Source organism: Neodiprion fabricii, chromosome 7, assembly GCF_021155785.1.
Source record: "Neodiprion fabricii isolate iyNeoFabr1 chromosome 7, iyNeoFabr1.1, whole genome shotgun sequence".
In the NCBI taxonomy this organism is placed as follows: domain Eukaryota; kingdom Metazoa; phylum Arthropoda; class Insecta; order Hymenoptera; family Diprionidae; genus Neodiprion; species Neodiprion fabricii.
The window spans coordinates 1,862,041-1,882,762 of record NC_060245.1 but is presented as its reverse complement, the minus strand read 5'-3'; the positions used below and the strand labels follow the sequence as shown (position 1 = coordinate 1,882,762).

General features: G+C 38.7%; 1 protein-coding gene across 2 annotated transcripts; it reads left to right on the top strand.

Annotated features, from left to right (window-relative positions):
- Positions 1-1,684: 1,684 nt before the first annotated feature.
- On the top strand, positions 1,685-20,279 carry LOC124186003. Of its 2 annotated transcripts, XR_006871528.1 has the most exons (9): positions 1,685-1,940; positions 2,236-2,579; positions 3,545-4,097; positions 4,184-5,262; positions 5,381-5,877; positions 5,964-6,018; positions 8,582-8,699; positions 18,805-19,127; positions 19,251-20,279. XR_006871528.1 is itself a non-coding variant. In XM_046577304.1 (7 exons), exons 1-7 carry the CDS (start codon positions 1,811-1,813, stop codon positions 8,603-8,605), a joined length of 2,682 nt encoding a protein of 893 aa, XP_046433260.1. In that variant the 5' UTR covers positions 1,685-1,810; the 3' UTR covers positions 8,606-9,671. The 2 variants fall into 2 exon arrangements, 1 of the variants encoding a protein (XP_046433260.1); XM_046577304.1 differs by lacking the exons at positions 18,805-19,127; positions 19,251-20,279 and having other exon boundaries at positions 8,582-9,671.
- Positions 20,280-20,722: the final 443 nt, after the last annotated feature.

The following is a 20,722-nucleotide window of genomic DNA, read 5'->3' as shown; positions in this document are numbered from 1 at the left end:
GTGAACGCGACAAAAAAGGAAGCAGAAAAGCGAGAAAGATAGAAAAGAAAGAGAAACAGTCGAGTGATTAATTAGTTTTCAAATTATCGGTTTCTTTTCTCTTCGTTATATTCACGTTTTAATGGTTTGTTCAAGTTTTTGGTACCTTCTGTTGTTCTTTCAAAAGTACTTTCAAATTCTTCAATATTCCATCGTTCGTTTCCAACGTGTGCGCATCGTCCCGATGATAATTGTGATAATAATACTAATACTGATAATAATAATAATAATAGTAATAGTAATCGTAGTAGTATATGGGAAATTCTCGGTTTTATTTTTAATTTTTTTTTTTTTCCCAGAGACGTAGAGAACGAATCGCGAACGAATTTCTGACGGTTTTCCTTTGCGGGAAGAACAGAAAACTCAAATTTACGCGCGTGTTTTTTATTTTTTTATTATTGTTATTTTTTTTTTTTTTTTGTTTTTATCTTTCCTACACATTTTTTAGTTACAAAAATTTATACTCGCACAAAAGCGTATAATTTAACACTCCGTTCGCCGTGGTCGTAGAATTTATCGTAGACTCAGGGTTTCAACAAACAAACAAACAAACAAACGAATGAATAAAATAGGTATAAAAGTATATATATATATACTTATATATATATATATCAAAGGAAAGAATATAATTATTCAAAAATTAAATGAATTTTTTTTTTTTTTAGTCCTCTAGTTGTAACGATGTTTATATGAAAATCTTATGTACATTGTATATACACGTATTGTACCCTATACCTATAAAAATATGTATGCGTACAAGAGAAGAAAAAAAAACGATGCGTATGCAATAGATATGATATATAAATAAATGAATAAATAAATACATATACACAATACATACATAGGTGTGTATAAAATATACATTGTATACATGTGTATAGTTATAATAAATGATGAAAATTAATTAATTAGGCACACGTTGCGCGATGTATTTTTGTTTGATATTGTACATACGTATACAGTGTAGAATTAAATATGTAATATAAAAATGTAAGTATACCTTTTACAGTATAATGTATGTATAGGTATTTATATACGTATGTATAACGTAATATTAGATTAGGTGCGTGTAAAATCTTTTTTTCTGGCATATTTTCTTCTATGTACTCTGTGTGAAAAAATTTATCGACAAACTTGAATAAGAAGTAAAAATAATATTCTCGAAGGTGAATAATCGTACAAAATGCAGAGAAAAAGATATACATAAAATCGCACGGTATTCCGTATGATATATCCTTATATGTATAATAGCAAGAGATTATTTTTTTAATGTATGCATGCGTGTACAATTTTGCTTCGCGATGCAAATTTCTATCACTCGACTCTGCTGCAGGTGGTATTATATTGTTCAGAAGCTTTACGCGCGTTCATCTCTTTGTATAGCCGGCTTCTCCCTGCAGAAGTAGAATTTTAAACAAGTTTCATAATTTTTCAACGACTCTGAGCTCGCACAGAGCAGAGACACAACGCGTTGAAATTTCTTGTTGTTTGTTTTGTCGGATACTTAAAATTTTTAACTCAATAGCCGAATAATCTACACCGGTGAAAAATATTATATTTATTTTAATTTTTTTTTTTTTTTTTTTGAGTAAAGAATTGTGTTCCTTCGAAAGTATAGACGCTGCTTGTTATACGATATCCTTAAATTTGGAACAAAGGTTTTTTAGCGTGTGTGCGATAACTGATTAACATAAGAATAATTATCTTTGGAATATCCGCAGACTAATATTATATCAGTTTATTTTTATTTTTAACGAATACATCGTTCGATATGCCGTGGTGGGAAATTTTTATCCGACAATTTGCTTTATTGCAAAGTTTAATTACCGTAACAATATTTTTCGGGTCAATGAATATTGAGGCTGCTCCCATAGCAGACCTTAACTCTGTGAATTTAACCAGTAAGTCAATTGCAAAACAAGCTTATTTTGTGCCAAACACTTTTTTTTAATACCTCAATTCTCCTTTTCTTTTTTTCTTTTTTTGCTAAATTCGTACATATTTTAGCATTATTCTACCTTTGAGTATTTTCCAGGTTTGCAGAAGTACTATTTTTTTTTTCTTTTTGTCTTTCAATTATTTCATTCTACGTTATTCAAAATTTGCTTAACCGATTATCGCATACCTGCTCATAATTTATACCAGTTAACAAAGTTGGCTGCGAGGTGTATCAAATTTCGCTCGTAATCGTTTCAGCAGAGTTTAATATCACGGGAGAGTGTCTACCGCTGGGTGAAATAGCGAAATTCGAGAAATACCCTACGGAAAAAAATAATGATCCGCAATCGGGTACCGGATTTCCGGTTATAAACGCCGCGGCTTTGACCAGCGACGATTTCGCGAGGGTGGAATATAACAATTCGGAATTATCGCCATTTGGCGACGATCAGGCAGACTGGATGAGACTGAAAATTCTTCACGATCTCCTTCAGCGCCCTCAAGACGATTTTTTGAAATCCAACTTTCAAACGGTTTACAAGTTCTTGGTCACCGCTTACAAACGTCTGCGAAGTGGTAATAAAATTATGGAAAACAGTCACGTGAGTTTATCCCTAACGAATTTTACATTTAAGATTAAAAATTTAAACACATTCGTAGTCCATTGTTTGATTTTTCGCGGACCTAGGTTAAAAGAGAAAAGAAAAAAAAACGGAAGAAAAAATAAATAAACTATCGCGGAGGGTTTGGGATTTCGATAAATTCCGAAAGCGAAGAGGTGGCAAAGGAGGGAGAGAGAGAGAATCGAAAATGGGACAGGGGGAGGAAATATCTTGAGATAATAAGATATGGACAAGGTGCCGGTGATCGGCAACGCCCTGCGCGAAAAACAAAGACGGTGGCGAAGAATGCGAAAGAGGCGAGGATTTTGTAGGCGGACGCGGTAAATCCCGTTTCTTGTTACGATAACTGCCGCGCTTTTTTTCCTTCTTCCGTCTCTTTTATTCTTCTATTTCCCGCCTCTGCCTCGATCTCTTTATTATTTACCGTTTCTCGCGGCTATTTGGAGTTTATGTATCCGTTTATAGCCGTAGGTGTGCGGGGATCGGGTGTGATAGTACGGAAATAAATATGTGTAGGTGTGCGGGAAAGAGAGGTAAAATGTAGAAGTAAAACATGCTGAAAGTAAATTTTATACCAGGATCTGAAGCGCGGAGAGACGCCATCTTGTGGCAGATAATGTACCGCGCAAACTGAGCCGCATTTAATTATAAAACTTGTTTTTTAGCCCGTATTTCACTCTCTATCCGTTCGATGTAATAAAATTGAAGCCTGTGTGCTTGCGCGAAGTTTTTCATTGCTCCGTGTTCGCGCAATTCACACGATAAGATCAGCTGATTGCCAATCGCGGCGCCATATTGCCATGCCTCGCGTATTTCGGATTCTAGTAGTGGAAAAATCAAACTCAAATAAACAGATTTTACTTTTCATTACCGAACATTGTGTTGAAAATCAGTGTGTAAAATTTTTTTTTGCCCAATTTTAACACAGGTTTTTTCTGCCGCAGATGGAAGATCGAAGTGGCGGAGAAAATTCAAGTCTCGAGGACAGGGTGGAAAAAGATGGAGATAAGAGGGTCTTTCACACCTCGTCAACCTCCTCGACGTCTGACGGACTCCCTCACCGGCTTTATCGCTCCACTCTCATACACAGCGAGATAAACGACGACGACGACGAAGAAAACGACTACGCAGAATCGCTTGACGATCTTTTGGAAACGACCGGCGTTGCGGCCTCGAAACTTGACGTAGGAAAAACGAATTTGTATCTCAAGCCGAAGACGACCGCGACAAGTACCGAATCAATGCGGATAATAACCGTCGTCGAACATCCAACGGAAGAAACGAACACTGTGTCAAAAACTCTTTTGGATTCGGGGGAAGATGACTCGAAATCAGAGATTGATCGAAAATATACCGAATCTAATTCCGTCACCGCTGAAATAAAGCGGGTTTTTGGTGCCACTGGTGACTTCCGATCGATATTGACCACCGGGGAGGAAGGAAACGATCAACAACTTTTTAACACGACATTGAAAAATTTGGATACTCTTTTTGAAGGTTCGTTATGTAGTTGACGATGGTAATAATTGTCACTTTTTAATACAGTTTTACAAAGTTTCATCTATCTTTTTTTTTGCCACCAGGATCCACTCGGACGAATATTACCGCGCAGAATAATTTCGTGACGGAAATAACTACGGCTGAGAATAATAACAGAGAAATTGGAAGTACAGCTATGAGTAACATTGAAAGCGGAGTTTACGGTACGATGAATAATATCGGAGTTGGAATTACTACTCGGATTAATTCTCAATCCGAAACCACGTGGAAGAGTATCTTTGAAGCAGGAATTACAATCGAGAATGATACTGAAACGAAATTTCATGCAGCGAAGAATAATTCTGGGTTTGAAAATAGGACTCGGATTAATTCCGAGTTTGAAAACGCAACGAAGAAAATTTCCGAGCCTGAAAACACTACTGAGATTGATAACGAATCGAGTATTTATGGGACGATGAGTAGCTCGGAACCTGGAATTAGGGCTGAGAATAATTCCGGAATCGGGATTAAAATCAATTACAATAATACCGAAACGGAAATTGTGACTACAGGAAATAATTTTTCAACGATAATCACAACTGAAAAAAGTAACATTCAAACACCGATAGCTGCGAAGAATAATTCCGATGCAAAATTTACCATCAATAATGAAAGCGATGTAAATGTTGAAACAAAAATTACAACTTTAAGAAACGATATTGAAACAGAGAATTCAACCACAGAGAATAATGTTGAAATTGGAATCACGGTTGAAAATGAATCTGGAATTAAAACTAGCTTTGCAAAGAATGATTTCGAAACGGAAAAAATCTCGCATTCGTCACAATTTCCCGGCACGTCGATCGAGTTTTCAACGGTATCACAATTCTCGGAGAAAATCAACGGCAATCCAGACGGTTATCGAATGATCTCTGACAGGTTTCACGAATCGTTGGAATCGACGACCGTTTCGAGTCGCCACGTCGCAGGAATCCGCGATATTCCTTACAGCGCCACGAGTGAGGAAAATGACCCGGATATTCCGTCGGTCACGAAACCGGAAGACGGTGACAAAATCGCAGGAAATTCCGGCGACGAAGAGGCCGAACCTTCAATTCACTCCCAAACTACGACGACGACGACGACGATTTTTCATCCCTCTTCGACTGATCGTGGAATTCCGGTAAGTCCCTCATGGAATAAGTGAATAGAAATTCGTTGAATTTGAGTTGGGAAATAACGATGGATTTAAATTTGACCTGTAAAAATGATGGTTAATTTTTTATTCTCTTCTCGACAAGGTTCGGGATGCGAAGAAGGTGCAGGTGATACTGAAAATCGGCGACATCGAGTTATCGCCCTACAACGGCATGACCAGATCTACCGAAGTGGGCCTGGTGAAAATACCGGGTTCAAAAAATGGTCGCAAAGAATTTTCGGGACCAACGAATTACGTTTCGAGAATTTACAACGTAAACGACAACGAGGCGGCGATCGAAGAGGAGGGCGAAAACGAAGACTCGGTCAATCCGAAATCGTCTTACAACGACCCGTACAGTTACGCAAAAAATTTCGACAGCGATCATCCCCATCGTCATCTTCCTCGGTATCACCGTTTCGACGAATCGTTGGATTCAGGCGAGTCGAAGGCGTCTTGGGAAAATTATCGCTCGAAGAATTTTCCCCATCCGCAAGTTCGAGTTCCGGTAAAAAGAGGCGGCCACAATACCAATATCGAAAAATTGTACAGGTGGTTCTACAGGACCGGTCAGGAAGCCGAAAATCCGGATCTTTCAAGGTAACAATTTTTTGTGTATAATATTTATGGAACTGCCATTCTACGTCAAATTCATTCACGCTCTTGTCTATATTTTTCAAAACTAGACGGGGTTTGCTGGTCAGGTACATAGCGAAACCGGAAATCAGGTGCAAGGAATTGGTGAGTTTATTCGTTTATTCGTATCGAGTGTCGTAAATTAAACAGCGATATTCCGGCTTAAAATTAATTTAATTCACGATCATTTGAGTCGCCTGTAATTTCGTCGCCTAAACAATTGTGCGATTGAAAATTTGCATACATCCTCGGTATCGAGATATCGATTTCCCTAACATAGAATTAAACGGGACGTTCTGTGCAAAATTAACTGATAGGCGTAAAAGTTTTTGTGAACAATCTCCAAAAATTCTGTATCGATAAAAGCGATCTCGTGCCATAACGGAAAATCGTTGACGAAGAGTTCATTTTGGCAAAGATCTCGCAACATGTGTTTTTTTTGTTTTACACTGCTTTAAAGTTATTCAAATTTTTCGGAAAGAAATCAATTTATCTTCCGCAAAAATGGATTGTTGTTTTTTCATTGCAGTTTCCTTTGAAATGGATAAATTTATATTCTTAAAATAACGAGATAAAAATAAGTCGCGCGAGTTTTGAGGCTTTTGTTGCTTCGTGCAGGCTTGAGAAAATCTTTCAAACTGTGTTCAGATTCGATTTGGTCGAGTTGGCGTGGAATGCCCCATATATTCGTACATACACATGCAAGTAATTTAATCAATTCCCACGCAGATGGGTAAACCGATTCGATCCTCCTCGATCCTTCGATATCCATCTCGAATGTAATATTAATTTCAATCTCCATAAATGTATAAGTAATAAATTCGGCTCTGGCTCTTCGCTTCTCCCTCCTGTTTGTCATCGGCCTTCTGTTACCGCGGACCAAAATGTAATCGTATTTTTAAACTTTTAATTCTCTCCACCAATATATATTAAATTACATGCATTCGAATTACAAATCACTCTCGATCCATTATATTTCATCTCTCGGATTCATATCTAGTGAGCGATGTTTGTGACAAATCTCCATTTTTTTTTTTACATTCTCACGTTTGATCACGAAACCGTAAAGATTCGTTGATGTCGGAATAAGTGATTTTCGCTCAGAACCAATACTTTTCACCAAGTTATCATACACTTGCTTCGAAACACGGATTTTCCAGATCTATTTGTTTCTAACTGTAACTTTGAAAAACTCTTTCGAATTCCGAGCAAAGTGTAACGACTGAGGTCTCTCAAATTCGCAGAGTTGAAAATTAATCCCGGCTAATTCTTACCGTTACTTTCGTTCCATTCGTCTTTGACGGTGCAGCCGGCGTAGAAAGCAGAAATTTCGGATGCATTCTGAAGCCCTTTTCTTTGTCCTTTACATCAAGAGCTGGGAGGGGAAAACTGAGGGAATGGATGAAAGAAAAGGGGGAAAGGAAAAAGGGTAAAGAGAGTCGAGTGTTTTAACTCATTGTCAGAAGCTGGGGGGGGGGGGGGGGGATCTCGTTCTCTTACTCGAATTAATTGCAACTTCTTTCCCGCCAATTACATTCGCGATCCCGTTTTTTTCTTTTCACCCTTCCGCACCTCTTGCGCCGTTGTAAACGCCGTCAAAAATGCCTCAATGCCCGGTCTTACCGAGGTAATAAGTGACACTCATTACGCGAAGAGATTATCCGACTTGGCTATTTTTTTTTTTTGCTCGTGCTTACATTTTTTCTCACTTTATTCCCTTGTTTTATCCTCCCTCGTTCGAACTGCTCAACGATTTGTTTTGCAATTTTTTTTTGCATTTTTGAAACGAATATATACAAAGCCTTCGTGAAAATATCTTTCATTCGAACTCGTCGTAAGAAATATTGATCGGCATCTTGTTGAAACCGATAAGTGAATCAACGTCTTTAATTCAATTTTTTCTTCACTTTCTTCAAAGGAAATTCGATATTTCTCGCATTTCTGATTTTCGCACGGCTGAAAGAAGAATTTGTAATTCACTTTGTACGCGCGAAATATATCATAAATCTAAAATCGAAATACACATGACAAACCTTTGGCGAATGAAAATTTTTCTTTCAATGCATTTTACATTATATCCGAAACCTTAACCACGGTATGAAGTTTCAGGAACCGCGTCAGCATCCCCCGTGTATTATTATCCTGGCTGCATAGATTTTTATTTTACTTCGAGTACTACTACTATTATTATTATCATTATTATTTATTTTTATTTTTTAATACCGCGTATACGCGCGGAATGAAAGGGAGGGAGGCCGCGACCAAACCGTACATTTATGCATATGTTACGCACAGGTAGGGAATTATTTATCACCTCACACTTAATACTAGCCTCGCGGTCGTACCGAACGTGAGGTGAATTTATTTTCTTTCTTTCATGTTTTATTACGCCATTTTTACATAACTTTAGCGTTGCCATACCTTATTTATTTACTTTTTTTTTTTTTTTGAAACTGTCGTTATCTCAACGTCCCGATGTTTTTCATATTCTTTGTTTTCCAAGTGTTATGTAACGCATTCATTTCCATCCCCCGTTTTCACTCATCTATTTTTACAACACCCTGTGACTACTGCAAAGAAGTTTTGTCAAGACTTCAGCGTATTTTTACTTTAGTTTTTTGGTTCTCTTATTACTATGACAATTGTTACATCGTTCACGATTTTTCAGGCTAAAGTCCGAGGGGATCGATGAACGACTTTGAACTTCCGCATCGAAGAACATCCGTGGCAAGAAGAAGGGATAATAAAAGGAATAGGAAGGGACAATAGGACGAGGGATGAAAAAAGTACCCTGATTTTCGTCTCTTTGCGCGTGTGCGTGTGTGTGTGTGTGTGTGTGTTTTTTTTCCCACCGCGGTGCGGCATTATCATATTTAGTGGGATATATTTTGACAGAATGGGGAGAACGGTGATGATAATGATGATGATGATGATGATGATGATGATGATGATGATGATGATGATGATGATGATGATGATGATGATGATGATGATGATGACAATATTGAGGAATGAGAATATGCAAAGATGATTATGTACGTACCTCAGCCTCCTTGACGACCCGGGATACTTATAATCCATTTATTCTACGATAAGACAGAGAAGCCCTTTCCGGCTTCAATGCTTCCTGCCTCTCCCTTCATCCCCTTCGTCCCCTTCATCGACGTCTCTGTCATCGCGCCTTACATCCTCCTCATTGATTTTATTCAACGCGCGGTTCCCCGACTAACGAGGATCCATATTTTTACCCCCCCCGCGAAGTTGCCAGATGTTTTATCCGCGCAAAATCTTATAACATTATATAATACGCTTCTTTCTACTTTTTCCACTTATCCATTTGTAATGGATGTTTTTCATGCAAGGACCAATTTTTTATGTCGAGGGTAAAGAAAAAATCTCCTTTCTTCACTTTTTATTATTCCCAAAGCTTCTGTTTTGTATCGTATGAGATTATTATTGCCCCATCATCGCTGCAACCGCATAATCAAAAGCTGGGTATACAAGCGAGAATGTCTCGTGGGTGTAAAAACGTTGAAACCCTTTTTTGCGGTATGTATAATTTCCTTTTGTTTCGCCTTACAAAACTGGGATTTTATCACCCCCCCCCCCCCCCCCCTGCCGTTCTTCTGTTTTTCCTTTCCCCCATCCCCTCGGTTATAAATTATCCTGGCTCTTCTCGTTATTTCGTTTTATTCTTCCTTTCAGGGAAACATTCGCAAACACACGTATTACAACGTGCATATATTTACACAGCCAACGTATAAGGTGTTTATCTATGTGTAACGAATAATTCACAGTGTAACCGATCTTTCTTTTCTTTCTTTTTTTTTCCCCCTTTATTCTACAATATACCGAGAGACTTTTTATGGTCATTAATATATGGGAAATTTTATCACCGCGGCAAGGCGAACACACCGCGGAGAAAAGCCAACCCTCCGGACAATCTTAAACGTCTACGGAATACGCGAATTCACCCCGCGGGCTTTCCAATATAAGGCTCCGATCCCCGTAAACTATTATCATGTAGCTATAGAACTATGCGGGTGGCATAACTGTACGACTATATTCGATATCGATTCACCTTCTACTTCTTCTCTCCTTCTCCTTCTTCATATCCCATCCTCATCGACGGTTTATACCCTAGGTATCTCTATCTTATACTCACTCACTTGCTTGCTTACTTATCTCAGACTTGGAAAGCGTTATCAACCTTCTCGCGATTTATTAACCATTTTTACTGGGTTTTATTATTATTACTGTAATTATTATTATTATTCTTTTTTACGCTCTTATATCACGTCCTATCGCGGTAAAGAAATGTAGAAAATGTAGGGTTTTCAAAGGGGTTAAATAATTGCTAATTCCACCATTTTTTTTTTTTTTGTTTTTTTATTAATTTCAAATGAAAAAATTCCAAATTGTTCTTGAAACTATAAACAATAAAGCCGTCAAACTCAAATAGCTTCGAGCGTTTTAGTTTTCTTTAAAAAAAAAAAAAAAACACCTAAAGATAGGTATGATTTTAGACCGTCCAATCTGTACACCACCCCCTTTAAGGAGAAAAAAAAATAAAAATAATAATAATTTGCAGATCGTAGATTCGCGAATATCAGGAATGAAAAATGAGAAGATTGGCGGGGTATGAAATACCCTGTTGAAAATATTTACGGCGACGGGATAAAAGATACAGCGATTCGGAAAGTTGGAAATTAAGGGATGTTAAACTTTCGTAACTCACCTCGGTCCCGTTTCGAATGAAATTCATGTACCCCTATCACCCAATAATTTATAACCGTTAGGTATACAAAGAGGTATAACAAACGAAGGAAAATAATACCGTGGGTAAAATGCGAGGACACGAGTTCGCGATGGGGAAAAAGAGGGGGGGGCGAGGAAAAAAAAAAAAAACACAGATAGGGGGGAAAAATGAGATTGGAAATACCGGGAGTTGAAGAAAGAGTGTTTACCCTATTTTTATTCCCGCCTCGTTATCGCTATTAATTATCATTCCCGTCATATCGTAATTTATATAAAAATAAAAACTTCCGATCGACGATTTGATCTCAACGCCTTCGTGGAGCATGTCGAGGATCAGGAACACGACCTGCACCATCTTAATCACCGATTGATCACCGGCCGGTGCTGGATTCGCGGGTGAAATCGAGCGCGAACTTAATCGGATAGTCGATTCATCAGTCGGCCAGGGGTGTCAATGCACTCCGTTCGGGGATGAAGCGACCGGGGTTACAGGTGTAAAGCGTAAAGCGTGCGGCTGCTGCCCGAAACCCTGATCGAAATTCCCGCCCTGCCCGGCGACGCGAATTGATACCCTGCAACACGGGGTTATCGACACCCCATCCCCTAGTTTCGCGGATGCTGACGCCGAGGTTTTCGCCCGTCGAGGCGAGGCTCTCTTTTTCTTTTTCTCGCTTTCATCAGCAGAGCCCGGAAAATCGACTTGTACGTGTGTTGATTTTGCCGGATGTTCGGTATATCGGCTGATTGTTAGATCCTAAGGTGGTATTTTTACGGGGAACGCGGGGAAACTCAACAACCATTGAATAGTCCACTCCTAAGAATGAACGAAAGTAACCGATTATTTTTGAAATTTGATTAATCGACGGACTTGATTATTCTTACTCACAATCGGTTTTTGCCTGTATTTGCAATTTTTAAGAAAACGCTGAGATGCACTGTACGGAAAACTCGTTGATTTGTTAAAAATTTGCTAGAATTTTATTCACCCTGCTAGTTCGCAAAATTTCCAAGATCCGTATTCATATTCGTAAAATTATAAAATGCGAATTTGCAAATTCTTAGGCACGACGTTGCGGGTTCGTGCTTGTAAAAACAGCTCATTCCCCGGGTTTTTTTTTATTGATAAGACTTGAAATACATTGACGTCGAAGCCGAACAGGCGAGGGGGAAAGTTCGCCGAGAATTTCCGACTTATGGGTACTCCTGGGTTTACTTGGTACGAATTTCGAAACAGCTCCATGGGGCAAAGTGAAAATAAGAATATCGCCCGTCGAAACGGTTTCTTAAAGGCCGAATTTCCGGACGTATAAGTATAAGCGTATACGGCCATTTTCCCCCCTTAAACCCTCATACCTGCCCCTTATAAACATCTCTACATTATACTCGATTCGCGGTTAGCGTATATTGGGGTATATAACAGCGCCTATAACGCGCCCACATCCCTTTCTCCCTATTATTTTTATTATGTTATAACTCGGGTGGTTTCCTTTGCAACAACTGGTTGTAAAAACAACAGGAAAAAGGATAATATTTATACCATCGTCACTTTCGTCATCAGCAGCTTTCATTGGATAAATTCTTGCTGGGTATCATTCTTTTCGAAGTTCGAGGGCTGCCTCATGGCCAATCTAACGCCGCTTGTTACTACTTTCTTTCTTTTTTTTTTTCATCACGTTGCGATTATCCGATTTTTCCTTTTCTCCCTCCTTGCGTGTCTTGCAAAAATATACGCACGATGTACACACGCGTGTTATACATGCATGCGAAGAAGCGGAGAATCGGGGCGAGGCTTCGGCCATAACTCAGTGTTATCGGCGAGTTCACGGCCCAACGCATTTCGCCATCCCTTCCCTAGCGACTCCTGAACCCCCAATTCGCGAAAGCCTGGCCGTGTGTACACGTATGTACAAGGCACATGCACGTACGTACATATGTACACACACACACACACACACACACACATACGGTATATGCATCGGTAACTCGCGAGCTTTGCACACACGCGTCAATTCCCCGAATTCTCGTTTCAAGGTTGCGGGGGCTGTTAAAGGGGTTACATGGGTTTCGAAGGTTGCAAAAAAGCAAATTTTCACAAATTTTTATTCAAGTATGATACAAGAATTACTTGATTCAAACTTGAGGCGTATGAAAGAACAATATTTGAACGATGTTTCGTAAAACGATCGTCAGAAAAATTTTGGTTTCAGCAGACCAAGTATTTTTCTACCTTGCTAACTTTATCTGACGTCAACGAAACCAAATATTTTCTTTTTTGGTAGGGGACCGAATAACGCGAATAATCGCCGTTTGACCACTCTGAAAGTAGCCAGTTAACCCAGCTCCCTTATCATGAGGGGTCCTCTTTCCATACGTCACGATTTCATCCCCTAGCCATCGGTGTAAAGGCAGGTGAGTTTTGTACATAAGCAACTTGACAAATGTCTTTAACTCGTATCACGTATAGATGATTTGAATTTCTCTGCCTTACGCCCCTATTTTTCAATACAAACAATTATGCACTAGGCGCTCTGTATGAATTATTTTAATGTAGTTTGATTTGTTTTTTTTTTTTTTTTTGCATCAAACAACGTTTTTGAATTTTTCCGCAGCAATCATGAAATCCATTATTAAGAAAAAAAAAAACCAATTCTTATTTCTACTTCACGTGTACCCTAGAGCGGGTATAATAATAATAATAATAATAATAAAATGACGGGAATAAATCCTCTCCCCTGGCAAGATCCATTCGCTTCCTTAATTCCCTTACACAGGTTTTTTCCTTTTCGTTTTCCTTTCCCCAATTTTCTTCACCCTCTTCAGCGCTCCGGGGTAAGATCAGGTCTGTAGATTGGAAATCATAGCGAATAAACGGTCATTCTTACAGCTCTTTATAGCAACTCACAATTTCACCTCGAAAGCCTCATACGTATATATATATATACGGCCTTTGCAATGGACCTGATTATCATCGTTTTCACTATTACTACAACTTTTATCACGATTTTTATTTTCATATATTACGATCCGTGAAATTGCTTCACCCCGAAATCTTAAGGGTCGCGGTAAACTTTGAGGGATGGAGGTTTTTCTTTCTTACATTTTTTCTTCTTCTTCTTATCGACAATTACAACACTTTTACCCAGGAATATTGACGATTTACGAAATAGGAGTCGTTAAAAAAAAACAAGTCATTCACATAGTCTATACCGATCAGCATTGTGTTAATAACAGAAATTATTTTCATCCCACGATTGTTGGATAATTATTTGAGAAAAATTGGAAATTTTATCTACAACTAAAGCTGTACTTAAAGGCGTTTCCGCGCCTTATTTATACACAAAGCACAGTGTCGACCGAAATGTTTGTTCAACTAAAGCTGCCGTATGTAACGGTGGGTTGTAAAACGCACGTTGCATATGCGACACGTAGGTATTGGTGGTGAAATACGGGGTTGTTAGGTGTCGGCTGTACGGACCGGCGCTTCGCTCCCTTTGATCATCGGTTAAACGCGTCCCTCTTTCCTCCGCTTCCGCGTCGTTGCTTCGGAAAACGCGTGCAGGCCGTGTGTCTGTGTTATACGTGATGCATGCATTATGCAGATCGTGTATTTACGTGTATAATGGACGCAGACCGCGGATATCGCTGCATCTTTCTCCATATTTTACAACTAAACTTATTATTCTCACCTTACAGTTCTTTGCTCACGGTGGATTACGAATATTCTAAATCGCGGAAAAGCCGCTTTCTCGCATCTCCTTGTTTCCTTCGTCGGGATATGAATGCGAATCGAATTCGAAAAATAGCAGAAATTTCTATGATTGGGATGGGCGTGAAAGAGTATAGAAAAATCAACGGAATCGATGCCTCCCGGTAATTTAAAATTTCATATGTAGAAGTTAAAAATGTTGATGATCGAAGTATGGAGAAGTAAAAGATTGAAAAGGCATTATAGAATCGTATACAGATTCTCGATTTTGCTTCGCTTTTCTCTATTTCGACTTACTACGTTTTCAATTTTGCGTTATTGAATTATCCACATTTTTTAATTCTATACGAATGAAATTTTCACGTTTATGAAAATTTGTTATTCTTGTCCTTGTGCGAATCAGTAATTCTAGTTTTTTACCCCCTACCCGATAATTGAAGTCGTTGATAATCGCACGCCTTAGTTCTTAATAAAATTCCAAAATCAGTCTTCGACTCAATTCTAATTCGCACAAATTTGCAAAATTACAGTATTCGTTCGGCGCTACTTCCGCTAATGAACTGTTCTACCCTCTTCATTTAAATTCTCAACTCTCCCTACATCCAGTTCCAATTGATATTAACGACGTAATTGCCATTAATCAATCGTCAAATCCGCTTCCCTCTCTCTCTCTCTCTCTCTCTCTCTCTCTCTCTCTCTCTCTCTCTCTCTCTCTCGGGTCCTTTAATTCCGCGAAGCGGTCGCTTCTGCTTCCGGCAATGGAACGTCCGCAAAACGGATGCCTCGAGGATTTCCTAAGGAAACTGGTTTGCGGAAAGCGAGTCGAATCGAGGCTCTTGGACGACGTTTCAGGTTGCAGAAGATGAGGGGGAGGAGGAGGAGGAGGGGGCGGTGGACCACCTCAATTGAAGTTCAGAACCGAGTGGTTGCACTCTCTTCAATCTCCCTGAGTACATGTGCCTTAAATACAATAACAAATCAGATAATTGAATTTTCTGCTAAACGTTTACCCGCCTGTCAAACCATGCGTATAACAATATTAATATTATCAATTCCCACAATTTGTGCGTAAATTCGCGAGATCGATAAAAAATGAATTCGCAAGTAAAATTTTCACCAGCGACAGAAGAAAAATAATTGCCACTTGGCTTAATTTTCTTGATAAACAAAAATTCGATTAGAAATCTGAAAATTGTATCGGTGTTGTATCCTTTATTACGGGTTGGGTAAAATATGCTTCAGTATTTTTAATCTATATATAAATATATATATATAGATAAACGACAAGCGGTAAATCGTACGAATTATTTTCTCTCTCGCTTTTACTCCCCCTTTTCTGAATTTCTCTTTATTTAACCTGCACCCGCAGAGAGCCCTCCAATTTATTGCCTGTAGATATGTATAATACTGCAGGCTCGAATTGGGGAATCGTATTTTATATAGATATAATATCGAACGCCATCGATAACAAAATTATGAATCGCATAACCGTTTCGATAATAATGATAATGATAATGTCAATGGCAATAACGATGATAACGATCACAATAATAATATCCAATAATTCGAGCCCGTGTCACCTGTTCATGAAGTCTAATAAAATATCTTTGCATAAAATGATATACAAACATACCTGACTATATATCATGCGATAATAATTTGTCGTTAGAATTAATACGTATAGTACCTACATTGCCAGGAAAAGAGAGAGAAAAAGCGAAAATTCTACGAGTCGTTGCAAATTTTCAGTAAACGTTCAACACCCGCTTTTACTCATTTAATCGTTAATTCTTACGTATGAAATGGAAATTCACTCGATTCGTTGAGTTTTGTAAGCAATGTCAGAAATTTCGTCTCATCTTTGAGCGTAGTTTTAACTATTCCACAACTTTTTTGTATATTTTAATTTTGTTCTTCTCTTCAAATTGCAAATGTGCTTGGAATTTTGCAAATATCAGAGAATAGAAAGGTCGCAGTTTATCATCAACGAAAATAATGTAAAACGATACATTATAAAATCAAAAATTTACGAAACGGTGAACTTGTCAAAAGTCCAAAACCCGACAACCATTTTTGTGCTTCGCTTAACCCTGTACTTTTTTTTACAAATTTGGCGAAGAATATTGTGGATTGGTGAAGAATACGTTGATAAATTGAACGAAAATTTCTAACATTCACAATTATTTCCCAAATGATATACGCCCAGCTCCCCCCCCCCCCCCCCCCCCCCTTTCCGTCAAACTTCATCCCCCCTTATTTTTATTCTCCAAAGGGTTGAAAAAGATCGAATATAATTCGGGCGTTATTAATACTACCTGCACGATATGATATACGTATGTAATTTTCAATTATCACGACGTACACTTTCGCCTAATTTATCATTACACTATTGTACGTACTATACGTACAACCAACGAACGTTTTTGGCCGCGGTTCGCGAAAAGGGGCAAACGGCTCTCGGTCTGCGCCAGAGAATTACACACAAATGTGTGTGTATATCGGGAGAGACACGTGTGTATACATGTACATACATCACACCGTCCTGCATAGCCAGAGACAATAGGGTCTAGGTATAGGGAGGACAAAAGCGTGATATACGGCGACCCCGGAGCACCGGTATTAAAATCATATTTTTAAACCCCGTCGCACGCCTCCCGGATTTCGCACCGAATCCACCCTCCACCCCCGCCGCTCCCGACTCGCGAAATTCCCGTGCTAACGTCCCGTGACGATATCAGTCCGCACGCGAATCCCTCTTTCCAACATTTGTATTTTCATCCCCACCCGCCCATATTCCTCGGTTAATCTTCTATTTTTGATTTTTATTTATTCCCTATTTTACTTTCTCCATACGCAATATTTCGCATCGCAGCGAACACGAATTCCGAAAAGATAAACAAAGTGAGTTTATCTTCGCATCTTCGTTAATACTGTACTACATCGTTGTAATTATTTTTGGTATGTTTTTTTTTTTCCATTTTTTACCGTCCGCGAATTTTATACGCACGAAAAAATGTCGTTCATTCGATAAGATAAAAACTTCATATTTATTTTTTCGGATTTGTGTTAGTAAGTAAAGCCGGATCATTATTGCTGTTGTTGTGTCACGTTCACAACTTATACTTCATAATTGGGTTAAAACTGGCTTATTAATGAAGCTAATTTACTTTTTAAATCAACGTCCGACTTAATCGTATATGCGCGGAGCGTATTAATCTGCAGAGAGAAAGGCGGAAGCTCGTAAGCTCGAAAACTGTCACCTTTATTTATACTATACATTACAGGTGAATGTTTCATACACTGTAGGTAAATGTATATTACCGTGCACTCATTTATATTCGTTTATCACAACAGCTTACAGGAAAGTAACAGTTATAACAATAATGTGAACATGAATAATAATAACAATAATAGGAATAATAAAAATAATTATAACAGCCACGTTTAGAGGTAGAGTGAAACGAATTAACAGCGTTAATGAGTAACGTGTTGTAATCAGCGAAAACAACCCCCGCCTTCCCAACGGCTTATATAACTTTAATAAAAAATTAAGGAGGCAAATGCACTCGGTCATCTTAACGATAAATCATTGCAAATTGGCCGAGCAAAAATGTTCGAGCACCTGGAAACGTTTGAAACACCCGGGAACTGTCCTTCTTTCCTTCCTTCCTGGCTTTAGGGGAAGTAATAGAAATAAGGGGCGGCTTATTACGGCTGGTTGGAAGTTGAGGTTTCTAATCGGCCGACGAGGGGCGAGAGGGTGCTTCTCCCGGGTTGAGACGAAGGTACTTGGGTACTCTCGGTGAGAACCGAGGGACCGAGGGGGTGCAATTTCTCAGTAGTCAACCACAGACGCGGACTTGGACCCCAACTTAGATTACCAGTAGTGGTGAACCAGGCTGGTTGCTAGGCCGGTACGTTTGTTCCTCGGTATGTGGGTACGAAATTTCGTCGTCTAATCCTGATTTACGAGTCAACGACAAATCATATCGCTCCCCAAACCCCGAGTACCGTACTTGCGCATACGTGTAAGCTATTAGTCCAGTCAAAATAGGCATGAATTGAAAATATTCGGGATGTGGCTGAATTTTTGGGTGTAGGGATTTTCGACACTTAGGAACTTGCACCTCGAGTAATTTTTTACCCTAATTTGAGGGTTTTCGCGTTTTTCTCAAAAACTGCTATCGATAGATGAAAAATGACTTGACCATTGTGTAGATCGGAAAATTCACAAAATTTCAATATTATTTCCAATGCATTTCGTTACTCCGTTTCCTGTCGCGGGCACAATAAGTTGCAATACAGGCATGAAACAAAGAGATAAATCTTTGTTTTAGACGTATTAAACGCACGTGTTTCCGGAAATGAGAAAAATTGTTTGGCTGCCCATACGTACTACTAATTTTGTTGGACATGTGTCTGCGTAGAATGGAGAGGACATTGTAACGTTGGATTTTGCGTCTATTCCATTCTATTCCATCTCATTCCAAACCAAACTCAGGAACGAAGCAGCGAACCGACCAACCTGGAGGAAAAGGGTTTGGATGTTAGCCAGAAGTCGAACTATTCTGAAACGGACCGGAAATACAGACGAGCAAAGGTGGGGACGAGGACTGGTTTCGGGGGTTGAAAAAGAGACGAGCTACCCACCCGAAATATTTCTCTGCAGAGTGCAGTTTTCCGATTTTACTGCTGGCTCCGCGAATCAGGCGAAACCGATGAAGCGAAAGTTTATTCGAACAAACAAGACGTAAGTAGGAGTTGAATTTATTTGATATTATAAAATATTTACTCGCTGTATTAATGAAATTCTTTATCGTGTCTATCGAATTCTTCATAATAATCATCTTATATTCTTCTCGTTATATTACAGGGATCGTTGGACTTTGCTTCAAGTATTTGCTGCGACGTCTCGGCATCGCTTTTCGCTAAGTCCGGCGAGGAACGGATCAGAGAAGAGCAGAGCTGCAATAGAAAATATTTCCTCCTCTCTGCCTCGATTCCTTACTTAAATTCTACTCCCGTTTTCTTGATTACGAATTGATTATTCTCAGACGTTCCGTAATAACGCGACTGTTTACGACGCTGCCGAGATTTGATGCAATGATTTCATATATTAAATGTATGTGGTGCGTATGTAATGTATATGCGAATGTTGTCTGTTTACATGTATCATGTAAAAGGTATAAAAGGTGAGTTGTTCTTCATTCTCTTATTTTGTTGAAAGCCAAGAATCATTTGGAATTGGCAATTTTTCCATCGAGTTGAGGGTTTCAGCGATTCGATCACTTCGAAATTTATCACTCCTGATTAATTTTTGTTATTAGAATTACGAATGAAACATGGAAATGCGTCTGTGATAGCAAGTGATTAGACCTTGTATAGTGCTTACAATGAACATTTTTTACACTGGTGTCATGATCGTTTCGATAAATAAATAATTGAGACTACAAACCTAAGATACTGAATTAAGCTTGTCTTTATACATACAAGTACATTTGTATAATATAATATATAATATAATAATAATAAGATGATTATTTTTTTGGATTGATTGAGTATTACCGTTGTATATAAGAGTATGATTGTAAAATGAAATAATTTATCACTCCTGATTTACTGTTGTCATTAGCATTACGAATGAAATAGTGAAATGCGTCTGTGATAGCAAGTGATTAGACCTTGTATAGTGCTTACAATGAACATTTTTTACACTTGTGTCATGATCGTTCCGATAAATAAATAATTAAGACTACAAACCTAAGATACTAAATTAAGCTTGTCTTTATACATACAAGTACATTTGTATAATAAGATGATGATTATTTTGGATTTATTGAGTATTACCGTTGTATATAAGAGTATGATTGTAGAATGAAATAATTTATCACTCCTGATTTATTGTTGCAATCGTATTATGAAATAAATGTTGTCTCAAATAAATTGTAAATGACTGTCTTTTGCTGTTTTCCTGACACTTTGTCTGTTTTCGGTCAACCTCCTCCGCTCAGATGTTCTCCTGATACTAGGAGTAATTTTTCGCTGCAACCTCTCCGCTTTGCTTAGCCAAGTGGGAACGCCTAATTATAGGCAACCAAACTTACATGTACGCCACACGGCTATCAGGCGTAAGGCGTGCCTTCGATAGAGCTCCTCGGCTCAGATGTTCTCCTGATACCAGGAGTAATTTTTCGCTGCAATTTCTCCGAGTTGCTGAGCTAAGTGGTAGCGCCTAATCATAGGCAACCACGCTTATACTTATGCGACACGGGCTTTCAGGAATAAGGCGTGCCTTTGATCAAGCTCCTCGGCTCAGATGTTCTCCTGATACCAGGAGTAATTTTT

Coding starts and splice junctions, on each gene's coding strand:
- LOC124186003 (XM_046577304.1), top strand. CDS start 1,811: ATGCCGTGGTGGGAAATTTTTATCCGACAATTTGCTTTATTGCAAAGT. Junction 2,580..3,544: donor AAATTATGGAAAACAGTCAC/GTGAGTTTATCC, acceptor TTTCTGCCGCAG/ATGGAAGATCGAAGTGGCGG. Junction 5,263..5,380: donor CGACTGATCGTGGAATTCCG/GTAAGTCCCTCA, acceptor CTTCTCGACAAG/GTTCGGGATGCGAAGAAGGT.